The sequence below is a fragment of the Ambystoma mexicanum genome, chromosome 11, assembly GCF_040938575.1.
Source record: "Ambystoma mexicanum isolate Mex_15411 chromosome 11, UKY_AmexF1_1, whole genome shotgun sequence".
Classification (NCBI taxonomy): Eukaryota; Metazoa; Chordata; class Amphibia; order Caudata; family Ambystomatidae; genus Ambystoma; species Ambystoma mexicanum.
Window position 1 is genome coordinate 1,084,343,064 of NC_090934.1, and position 12,352 is coordinate 1,084,355,415.

Sequence of the window (12,352 nt, forward strand, 5' to 3'; positions counted from 1 at the left end):
AAACAATGCAAACATTTGATGTGTGCTAAATTAAATTTAGTAAATAATGCAAACTAGATACTAACCAAAGCAGCACACATGAACCACATAAAAAAAAATTAAACATTTTTATGAAAAACAGACATTCACACAACACCTTACATTGCTGTCACTGTAGAGCATTTTGGAGGAAAACAAAATATTGCAAAACAAAGCAGGATGAGTTAAGGTTGCCATGACATTTCATTTCAATAATTATTTGAATTAATAAAATGTATTTATATTTTCCATTTGCAAAGCGCCTAAGCCCTCAGGCATCAGGGAGCTGTTGCAACCCAGTTACACATTTGATACATAGCCTCAGATCAATTTACATTTCAACAGATTCTAGGGGTTATTCATATTGGTAAAGGGGCAGTCAACACATTTGGTTATTTTGATTCAGATCAATGTATGTTCGACATAGATTATGGGGGTAATCAGGTTGGTATGGGGTAGTAATAAGTCTTCGGCAAAGGGCCAGGTTTTCAAGGATTTGTGGAAATGCCCAGTAGGATTCGAGAGTTCTAAGGTCAGTTGGCAAGGAGTTCCAATGGTGTGCATCGACAGAAAGGAAGCTTCCTTCTCCACCTTTAGCTTTTTTCACTGTGGGTGTGATTCCCGGCGTCGAGGGATCTGGTAGGCCTGTACCAAATGCTCCAAAGGCTGTCAGAACTATACTGCTTTGATGATCCCAAATGAGGGTGAAACCAGGCATGTAGTTGCCCTGACAGCCTTGCAAAATATCTGTCTTGGGTTGATTAACTATATATAAATCAGCACTACCCTCTTAGACAAAGAATTTCCTGGAGAAAATGTTTGCATTTGGGTCTAATTTGCATGCCCACAATGCCTTGCTTTTGTGGCTCAGAATTATAGGTCAACTTTAAGCGATGGCTACTAGATGGTGTTGCGGAATCGGCTACTTGGCTCAAATGGACTTTCCCAAAATCACTTTTCTAATGTTTGGGAGGACTGGATTATGACGGTTGTTTTTCTTTTGTGTAAAGGGAAAAACAAGTTTTGATATGAGCCGTGAGTAGTTTGCCCAATTTTCTGGAACAAATAAAGGAAGAAATTGCGAAATTCAAGAAAACGAATGCTGATCTTTTTGTTTTGTGATCCTGTGGAGAGTGCTACTCATTCGGTTTGAAAGGAAGAAGCCAACTTCAAAACATACATATACATACACATATATATATATATATATATATATATACACACACACACACACAGGGCCTGCTGTAGCGGCCCTGCAGTTCTGGTAAGTTGCTGAAGCCATAGGAAGAGACCTTTTTGGGCGTCTTATAACTTCACCCCCAAGAACGAATCCTCACTAAACTGTGCAAAAAAAAAAAAGTAGATTGCCCGTCAAATCGATCCAGCAAGGGAGGAAGTTGTAGTGGGGGGTCCAAAATGTGTTTGTCTCAGACTCAATGGAAAAATAATTCTGCTCACAACTACAGCCCAAGCTGCTGGATGGGTTTTCACCAAATTTGTGGCAGGAGCAGTGGCTTGGTCTGAAAGCGTGATTTTGTAAATTTGGTGTAAATTCAGCCAGTAGTTTATTTTAAAAAGACCAAAAAGTAGGTAAAAACAAATTAATGATATCTGGGTTCAGTCCGCCAACTCACTTCCCTGTTCAGTCCACGGGAAGGCCTGCGATTGGTCCAGAGAATGATGTGGGGTCTGAAGACATTGGACGCGCCTGCGGATTGGTCAATAAAAAATGTGAGGTGCATCACATTTTTAGAAACGCCCGCCATGTTGTATTCGCGGACAGCACCCGTTGTCCACGAACACCGCAGTAAAAACATTCAAAAAACACAACATTGCATGTGTCAAACCTATCAAACAAGCTCTGGGGAGCTGAAGGGTGATGAGGACGGGATAGGATATGGCCTTAATCCAAAAAACAACATGTTTCTTCTCTGATGTCCGGAAACAGTCCGGGCAGTCCTGAGATGTTCGCGAACATATGAGATGTTAGGGGGCATCTATGCTTATTTGTGCATTACAGGACTGGTGAAAAGAAGTTTTTGGATGGCTTATAACTTTGGAGCTACTCAATGAAATTGCATCAAATCTTGGAATTTCATTTTAGAGCCGATTCTGAATCGTTTCGGAAAGTGTGGTGTTGTTTTGTCAAAAGGGAACAAAATTAGAAGGGGGGGTTTCCCAAAATATTGTAAAGGCTTATAAATGTGTTGCCATTTGACAAATCCACACAAAGGTTTGCATAAAGATTTTAGATCTAGCTATGAATATTTTTGGAAAGTTTGGCAATCCACGATTGAAACATTGTGTCAACAAATGACACGGTACGTAAATATAATCAGATTATCTCAAATTCCATGCATAAAACAATTTCGGAACTGAATAGCTAAGTAAGGCTACATGATACGCGCTCGAAGTGGTTGTTGACTCCAGGCAAGACATGGATGCTGAACCTTGCTCCTTCATATTCAGTGCATAGTCATGGAGTTGTAAAGGGAAAATATTATTTGATTTAGAAATGCTAATCTTAACAATTGGCATGTAAGGAGACAGATTACGAAAACATTATGCTTATTTCAAAGGACACTACAGCATAGTTATCTGTGCCCATAAATCAATTTTCTATGGGGCTTCTAAAACCAAGGACAGATGTTAAGCAAAATGGTCTTTATTTAAAAAGCAATATAATATTACTAATATGAAAAGTATTATAAGGGACAAAAACACCTAAAACATCAATTCGTCCATTTAGTTACCTGTTCACTACCCCAAGGGCTACAGCTAAATCCGGAACCGTGACTCACCTGAGGCGGCATGTGAACGAATAGAGTCGGTATTGCATTTGGGAGCAATTTTCGAGTTGTTCTGAGTTGATTCTTCTTTGTGTACATGGATGGGTCGTACATATTCTGGGTAAAGTGCAGGCTGCAGATGCGGAATCGATCACCCCTCTTGTCCTCCAAGACATCTTTGACTATAATTTCAAGCTCTGCCAGTGCATATCCGCAATATCTGACCCATTCTCTTATTCAATTTACAGTCTTTGGGAATACATGCATTGTAGTGCCTTCCGATTTCTCATGGGTCTTAGAAGGGCAACCGAAAATCGCAACTGCAGGCATTGTAAATTCTGCAAAAAAAGTCTATTCTAAAATTACTTTGCATAAAAACGTGAGAAAGAAGGATTATACCATACATTCTTCTATGCAAGGTATGTTTTGGTCACCACAGGAAAATCAGGGTAGCATGGGCAGCTGTATTAAAGGATAACTTTCATAAACAATTCTTTGATGTGACGAAAATCAGAACATGTTACTCGTGCATCAAAAGGAAACATGCTTATAATATTCACACGGTCTGCTAAGGATGCAATTCAATGCCAATTGACACTGATGACAATTGATATATCGATAACATAACAAATTAAACTCAAGTCAATGGCAATGAGACGAAGGAACATAACACTACTGGGTACATTTGCTCGAAATTGCTAGAAATTTAGAGATCAAGGAGATATGATTAGGAGACATGCCCTTGCTTTCACCAACAAACAGTAAGATTCAGCAAGCAGGGTAGTTAGTGGCAGGAGAACATGGAGATGTTCACAGGTAGCACAACGACGTGCTGGGTCGCAGTGGTCACCGAGGTTCTCAGGTAGCACGTTCACGAGTTGACTTGCAGTGCTCAAAGATGCTCTCATGATAAATATTAAGTGGTTTATAAAGAATTAGAAAAGAGGGTGTGTACGTGAATGAATGACATGAATATGTCGTGGTCTTATGTGGATTGCAGGGGCGCAGCCTGCTTCAGGGGATCCTGCCTGGAGACACAAGTCTGTATAGGCCATGTGTAGAATGACCCCTGTGCGGAAGATACCTTTGAAGTGTACATGGTGTTGGCACCTTGGCCGTTCCTGCCCCTGCCAGCCCCCTTTGACAGAGCACATCCATTGGTGCCAACTGCCTTTGATAATGGAGGGGGGGGGGATGGATTGGCCTGAGGCGTGCATACACGGGCCGGAACACTGCTGAATGGAGACACACTTGATTCACTGAAAAACTGAAACAGCCATTGATAAAAGTTCTGTTGTGCTTTATTTTGTTTCTTAATTTTATGGCACAAATGTACTACACATTATAAAGTTCAGGTTGCAGCACAGTGAGGGAAAATCCCCTGTATTGACCACTGTCACTGGGGACTGTGTCTCTAATGGCACCAACGGCACAGGCGTGTATTACTCGTCGAACGCGGTGTCTAAGCCTCTCATGAAGCCACCATGTGTATGAACGATAGACCAGCAGCCTGTACCACCTGTGAAAGAGAAAGATACAAACAGTTTTTAAATGACCAAGATAAGTGTATTAAACCTTAGTTGCCAATGACAATTCTTGTATCCAATGGCATTGTTGCCAGTGCAAATGCTACCTTGACACTGTACAATATTGAACGACTATTATATGAATATTACTAGAGAATTGCAAGACTAAATTGGTTTGACAATGATATATTGAAGTTACGACAATATAGAAGACAACCTTGAAATAGTAGTGGCCTAAGTGACATCACAACCAGAGTATACTTACTCGTTACTTGGATTCCGAGGGCGAACTGTTGCACGAAGTTCGTTCATAAGCACCATCAAAATCCTCAACACGGACCATGTGAGGCAGGCTTCCCTGAAGTCGGGCAGCTCGGTAATGCATTGCGGCCGTGGCTCGCCTTGCGATATGTAGGACAAGCATCCAGAGTTTTCTTGGCAGCATCAGTTCTCCTCGGTTGGCATTAGCAAACACTGATTGCAGGTACACCAGGTGGAAACGCCGTCCATGCTATGAGGACTAGGCTCTTCATCTGTTGAATCGTCCTCCCAACTGTCGTCCGAAGCCCCATAGCTTCCGCATCTTTCTCTTTCGAGTAATTCCGCCTCGGAATATTCCAGCTCGTACTGGTAGGGCTGTATTTTTGCCATTGTGGAGGAAATAAACCAAAATAATGTATAGTAATGGTACTGGTACCTGTTTGCACAGGCTACAAGTAACGAAGGTAGCTGGCCAGAGCACAGAAACGAGGCACAGAATACTCAAAGAAATACAGTGAGAGGAATGGAAAAGAAAATCTGATGTCTGTTGTGAAGCGATCTGTTTGTAATTGAGGACAGAGGCATCCTGCCATTTCCACAGCGACACGTCATTAGCTGAGGCACAGAGAATGTTGACACGAGACATGCTTTGGGGTTGTGAAATGGGCAGTACGCGTCTAGTGAGGTCAGGCTCAGGGGCGGGGGATATGATTTAGTGCTGCAAGGGCAGTCCTGCTTGGGCGATGCAGCAACGGATAAGATTATCACAAAATGGCTGCGCCCTGTTGCTTGATTTCGCATGCGTACAAAAGTGGAAAACTACGGTAAGGTGCATAGGAAATGTTTGTATGATCGATCAACATGTGCTTAAAAACAAATGCCCGAACCCTCGGGACAATAATATTTCTGAGCGCACTATTCCTTTAATACCTATCGTCTTAACATTAAATACTTTACCTCTGAAGGGTTTGCATTATCCATGTTTTCTACATTCCATTACCTGTCTAGCAGGGTTCAGACTTACTTTTTGCCCTGCTACCAAAGGAAAGCCAAAAGGTAACTTAGAGCACTTTTGGCTCACTTATGTTTGTGAAAAGCTGCATTACGGCCCACTGAGTACTAGGTCTAGAGCATCACTCCTCTTTCACTCCTGTGTGGCCACTTACCTGCTCACAGAAATAGTTCACCAATTTACCTTAAATGTTCTAGAATCACAATGATTGTCCCATCTGATGTCACAGAGCTGGGTTTTTTTGCTAATTGCCTAAATAAAATGCTGGATTAACCAAGGACTGACTTATCCCAGACTGCACGCACTCCTGCGGTCATATGAACAATAGCACATTTATGATCACCACATCAAAGACTGAGCATTAAGCCTCAAGTGCATCAAATAAAATGGAATCAAATTACCTGAGCAGCTGCTTGAGTCAGCACAGACACTGCAATGGGCTGGGCAGCGCTTGCAGACTCCATCTGCGTCTGGGTAGTACCTCAGGGAACAATTAGAATTACAATTGCTATTTTCCAGATAGAGTCCGCTGGCACAAGACAGGCATCTCAGTCTGCTCTCATCACAGGTCCAGCAGGAGTTATCACACGCTTCACATGAGCCTTCTGCATTTTCAAAATAACCACTAGAAAAGAAATACAGAAAGAGAAGGCATGTATACAATGTTTATCATAAACTCTTCCCCTTATTGCTGGCTTTGGGTTTGGACAGTGTCACATCTGGGGGATGGAGTGTTCCCAGATCCCAATGCACCTCTCCCCTGCCACCCCAATAATAGTATTCATAAGTAACCCATGCGGACACCATGGCTCCACATCAATTGATCCTGCTGAGCCAAATCTCATACCTCTTACTGCAACTCAATACTAACCAGGGGCGTAGGAGACCCATAACATCTGGGGGTGGAGGGGCAGAGGACATCTTGGGACTTTGCTTTTTTTTTTTAAATCAAAGAACTCGATACGTAAGAATACCACCTGTCGCACAGACATTAAGGTACACATTCGGAAGATCTAAACCAGGAGGCCAAACGTATGATACAAAAACGAACTGATGGCGCAGTTGGATACCTGCACACCATCGACCATTAAACAGGAACACATGCTGCCACAACGTGCAGACCACTTACACAAGCGTGCACTGCGTGCTTTTGAATTGTGGACCAGCTAGCTTTCCTTGGGTGGAGGTATAATCTGTAATACGGAAGGAAGCAGGCATACAACACGCAGATTGCCCCTCCAAAATTACAAAGATGGAAGTGCCCGATTGTGCATTGAGTGGTCGTGATTGGTTTTCTCCCCCCACTACAGCCGTGTCAGAAACCCCCCCATGAGGAAACAAGGCAAGAACGAGGGCGACCTCTCACTGCATCAAAAACAGATATCTTAAGAGGGAACACGCCCATTAGCACGTCATTGCATTGCCAATGGGTACACACTGGATGAAGGGCTGCTATATGTTTAGCTCGTGCAGAATCCTACAAACCTGGGGCCGAATTACAGAAAACGTGCAGCAGCCCAAGTGCAGTGTTCCCAAGATATGTGCGCAAGTGCTAAGAGTGCCCTAGTGCAAACAACCTATCATTTCAATGCCTTACTTTTTACACCTGGGTAAAGTGTGTCCTAGTGCTTACTAGTGTGACTAGGGATCGTATCAGCAGTAGGACATAAAAAGGGTCACCGTAACTCCCTTGGTTAAGAAACCAGGTTTGGACCCTAGAGACCCTAGCAACCTCAGGCCAATCATGAACTGTAATTTCCTATTAAAAATCATGGATAGGATAGCTACTTCACAATTACAGGCGCCCGTAGAAGCATCTGAATCCCTTCATCCCCGACAGTCAGGATTTCGACCGGCACACAGTACGGAGGCTGCCATGATAGACCTCCAGACAAACATGCTTGGCATCAAGGATAAAGGGAAAGCAGGCCTTATTTTACTAGACCTCAGTGCAGCATTTGATTTGCTAGATCATAATCTGCTCGAAGTTGCACTGGGTAAAACAGCTAATTGCTCATCAGCAGCAAAAAAGTAGATAATGTCATTCTTAAAAAACAGGACAACACGGGTTCATTGGGGAGAAATTCTCCACAGAAAGAGAAATTCTTTGCGAGGTCCCACAAGGAAGCAGCACGTCCCCTCTACTGTTCAACCTGTATCTTAGATTCCTTTGTCACATATTAGATCACAAACACCTTTTTCACAAACTACGCTGATGATACTCAGCTAGTGATGGAACTCTGTGGGGATCACAAAAAAGGTAACGATAACCTATTCAGGATCTACTCCATCATAGAACAGTGGATGGACACAAAATGGATGTGCCTAAATGGCAAGAAGGCCGAGTTAATGGTCTTCGGATCCCATCAGGCCATAAACTCCCTTTCTCCAGAATACAGCTCATTTCAGATTGAAAACATACAGATTAAGGTTCTGGACAAAGTTAAAACATTGGGCATGATGATGGAAGTATCATTAGGGGCTGAAGCGCAGACAAAATATATAAATGCAACTACTATCTCAGACTTCTCAAAGCCATCAGACCATACTTGTCGGAGGATAATTCTGCCACTGTGGGTAGGGCAACCATTCTTTCCCAGCTTGACTACGGCAACGCCCTGATGGTAGGGGCTAATAAAAATGTCTCCAAATCTACCAGATTATACAGAATAATGTGGTCAGGATTATTAAGTACAAATCCAAATCCGACCATATAAGTAACACTAGGAAAGATCTGTACTGGCTCAGTGTTGAAAATAGAATTCAATTCAAGGCTCTCACCCTAGCCCACCGATGCATGCAGGGGAAGGGACCAGGGTACCTGAAATCTAAAATACACAACTATGCACCCATCCGCAGACTAATATCAGCGGACCAAAACAGGATTGTGGTAGCTACGCACAAAAGCAAACTGGGACTGGGCAAATCCTTTCTGATTATCACAGCAGGACTATGGAATAATCTGCCCTTTAACATAGGAAAAGAAGCTAACTACCTCCCCTTCCGCAAACTGGTGAAGACTCATTTCTTCAACTAATCTCCTAGATAGATCTACTCAGACATACTCTCTAAGCACTTTGCTTTTGCCTCGTTTGATTCTTGCTTGTCCCATGTGTCCATGTATCTGTGCCCCGAGACTTGCGAGTTACCGGCGCAATAGAAATGAATAAATAAATAGGGTAAACTTTGCACCGGTGTAACATGCACTGAAAGGTTTTTTTGCACTAGGGCAATATTTGCCCAAATGCCAATGCCACGCAAAATGGCACTTGCACAGTGCAAAGATTCAGTAACCAGGGACGCAGAATGGACTGTCCTTGAAAATAAAGGCCTGGTAACATGAAGTGGATTCAGCTATAAGTGTTAAGGATGTTGTCAGAGCATCTTCTCAGTTACCATTGGAATAAGTGATGGATAACTTGCCCCCACTCCAAAGTGACATCACAGGAAGCGATGGAACACAACCTTTCACCCCTTGCCAAAACAGGAAGTGGCATCACATAGCATTGTTTCTGAGTACACTACGAAAAATATGGTTACAATATCAGTGTAATGTGATAACATTTCATACAAGAACGGATCACCATATGTATCGTTATTATCAACGCGTATAGGCCCATATTACCAAATTACTGTGAATGCAAGATGTCCAAGGCCGAATGATAATGATGTGTTATTATATAGCACTTACGCTTAAGCGTTTTATATAAAACAAATATACATACAATATCATCCAATCTGTGTGGGTACTCATTTATCAACCTCAGCAGGATGAAAGGCTGAGTTGACCTTGCTGGGAGTCGAACCTGCAAATCACACACACATTGCAGCAGCCAGCACTCAACCCACTGAGTTAGCTTATTGCTATAGCTATCGGAAAATCAGCCACTCCACAACAAAGAGCCACATGCTGCTGGCCACAGCCCATGACCCTCAATTAAAAAATAAAAAGCAAGGGAGACCACAGGGGTAGCAAGGAAGACCTCAGGGGCTCGCAGTTGCGACCCCTGGCGACCCCAGCAACAAATGATGTACATGCTATGCTCAGCTGTGGTCACTATGCTGCCTGAGCGCACACACACCTTCTCTCAAACGCCTCCTGCATTATCTGCATAGCCTCAAGAGAGCGGAACTAGAGAGTGGGGTCAGGGCCTGCACCCCTCCTCCCTCTGTGCAGGTCACTGCAGTTCTACTGTCCCACTTGCGGAGGTGAGCAGGGAATTCTAACTGAAAAATTGAGGGGGGTGTTGTTCTTAGTTTTATTAACACTGTTCGCAGGTGCTGCCACTGCATCCTGTTGGGGGGGGTTATCAATGTATGCCTTCAGGGTGCTTGTGTGTACGTTTCTTGTATTATTGGGCCAGTGTGAACGTGTTACACAGGTTGCGCCTGTGCGTAGATATGTGCAGAATATAACATGCATATATGCTGGGTCGCTGTGGCCAAACAATACCCGAGAGCTCACTGAAAGCTGTTCGTGGATTGCAGTGCGAGTGGTGCGGTGGCCCTTTCTGCAACCAGAGCGGGCCCTATGTACTAAAGTCCCGCAAGGACGCAGGGGACACACCTGATGGCAGCTGCGCGTGCCCCTAGACACAGAGATGCAGCTTTTCCAGCAAACAAGCATTCAGCCATGTGTCCGCTGCAGTCCCGAATGCATGCACACACCCAGTACCCGCTTTTATCAACACGTGGGGCTGGCAGAGCTATTATTGCAACACATCAACATTCTCATCCGCCAGCCTTTCCAACGCGTGCAACTTGCCGTGGAAGATTAGAGAACCACCAGGCAAAATGGATCCAAATTTAACACCACTTGCAGTGTGTGCGGCGGGTCTGAAGGGAGGCCTGGGAGGTGGGGAGGGGAAGCTGTACTTCACAGAGCCTTCTATGAAGTACCTTTCCAAACAAAATGAAATTTCAAAATGTCTTCCGGTGCATTGTTAACAAATTGTACATGTTTGATAAATTCACTATGAAACATGGATTTTTTTGTCCAGCTTATTAATATTACAAAATTGCACATGTTGTGCATTGGGCGCTGTGAGTGTTGAATGCCACTGACGTGCACATGCTTCAATGAAATGAAAATTCCAAAGGAATACAGTTTTAGTAGAATGGAGACAACTATGTAAAACCATCCTAAACCAGCTGGGTACAGACGAAAAAACACTTTGGAATAACCCAAATGCAGTGAAAAAAAATGGCTGGAACTCGATTGGATAGAAACTGGAGAGAAAAGAAATAAACATCAATCTATGAAAAATTCACCGAGTGAAGCAAAAAGCCTCAACACAGTACCCAAATACATGACGATGGCATCATCCAACTATTTGAGAAGACTATCTGAAATTTCGTTTAAATATTTGTGAAACCAAGGAAATATTAAGACACAGACGAATGATCAAGCAGTAAAATACAATTTGTAGGTTTTGCGTAAGTAAAGAGGAAGATCTAAAACACAGGGCCTCTTTGAAGTAAGCAATAGAAAATTGCCAGGAAAGGAACCTGGAGTACACTAAATTTTTTTTTTATTTTTACATTTTTAAAGCGCTCACACAGCCCACAAGGCGCTGTTACAGGAATTGTTTGTTTTGTAGTTGCGTAATTGTTATTCTCTTAGTTGCGTATTTATAGCGCTTAAACACCAAGATGTTTCTAAACACAGACCAGGGATCGAACCTGTGTTGCTTCATGTCGTCTTGCTTCCAAGGCGCGCAATTTGCCGCTGTGCTATCCTCCCGGGAACTTGTTTGGTTGTCTTCTAGGGTAGGGGATTTTAAAAAAAGGGGGCGGGGTGAGCACAAAGCCACCAGGAAAACAAGAGTACAAACATTCAAAGTATCTTCAGAATATAAAAACATGACTCCTCCGACCCACAGACCTCACAGTACTGTTAAAAGATGCCAGCCCAAATGCCGGCTACCCACACTCTGTGCAGTGCTCCACTGCTCTCCAGCCAAGTCCGTTCTTTAAACAATAAAATAAACAAAATAATGTATGTTCCCCAAATATTTTACTTGGCAACGTGCTTTTGGGCCTCGCTATTCAGTTAGCACTTTCCAGTTTTACTCCTTGTCCTTTGGTTGTGTTCTTCCTCACTTTAGCATTGCTCAGTCGCCTTTGGTTGCAGAAGTTGCTCACCTAGACGTTCTCTTCATTAGCCAGCTCTTGTTGGACCCCGATTGCTTTTTGGTCGTTCGCTCTGCTTCTTCCATGCAGAGGTGAGCATGCTTTAAGGACATATGTGGCTCAGGCCTTTTGGTTCAGCTCATCGTAAAGAGTTATATCCCACTTCTGTCAGCCATTAACATTCATCCTGTGCATGGTTTCATTAGTGGCATGCCCCTCATCTTCCCCACTACCACCAGGGGTGGACTGGCCTATAGGGAACTCTGGAGATTTACCTGTAGGCCTCCGCCCCCTGGGCCTCTTGTGTGATAACCCATTTTATTTTCACATATTCTCATAGGAAAATGGTTGGGTTGGCTAAAAGTGTCCAATATGGGGCCACATTGAAAATTATTTCCAGGGCCACATTGAAAATTATTTCCACGGCCCCTTGTAGTTCCCAGTCCATCCCTGACTACCACACTTCTGGTCTCCGGCATCAAACAGAAACTCTGAACTTGACTTTGGTTACTGGAGCCACTGAATGGGAATTGGCCCCTGGGTGTCGAGACTTCGTGTACTTCCAAACACACCCAGCACAAGGTGTTCACCCCGGGTTAAAGACACCAGCCTCT

The 12,352-nt window shown here is 43.4% G+C and overlaps 1 protein-coding gene across 1 annotated transcript in view; it reads right to left on the reverse strand.

The window, feature by feature from the left end:
* LOC138504127 (proprotein convertase subtilisin/kexin type 5-like) overlaps nt 1-12,352 on the reverse strand; it is a 1,167,632-nt gene that overhangs the window by 768,962 nt on the left and 386,318 nt on the right. Inside the window, exon 9 of the mRNA XM_069624346.1 lies at nt 6,008-6,231. Coding sequence (XP_069480447.1) covers nt 6,008-6,231 — 224 coding nt within the window. The remainder of the gene's footprint in view (nt 1-6,007; nt 6,232-12,352) is intronic.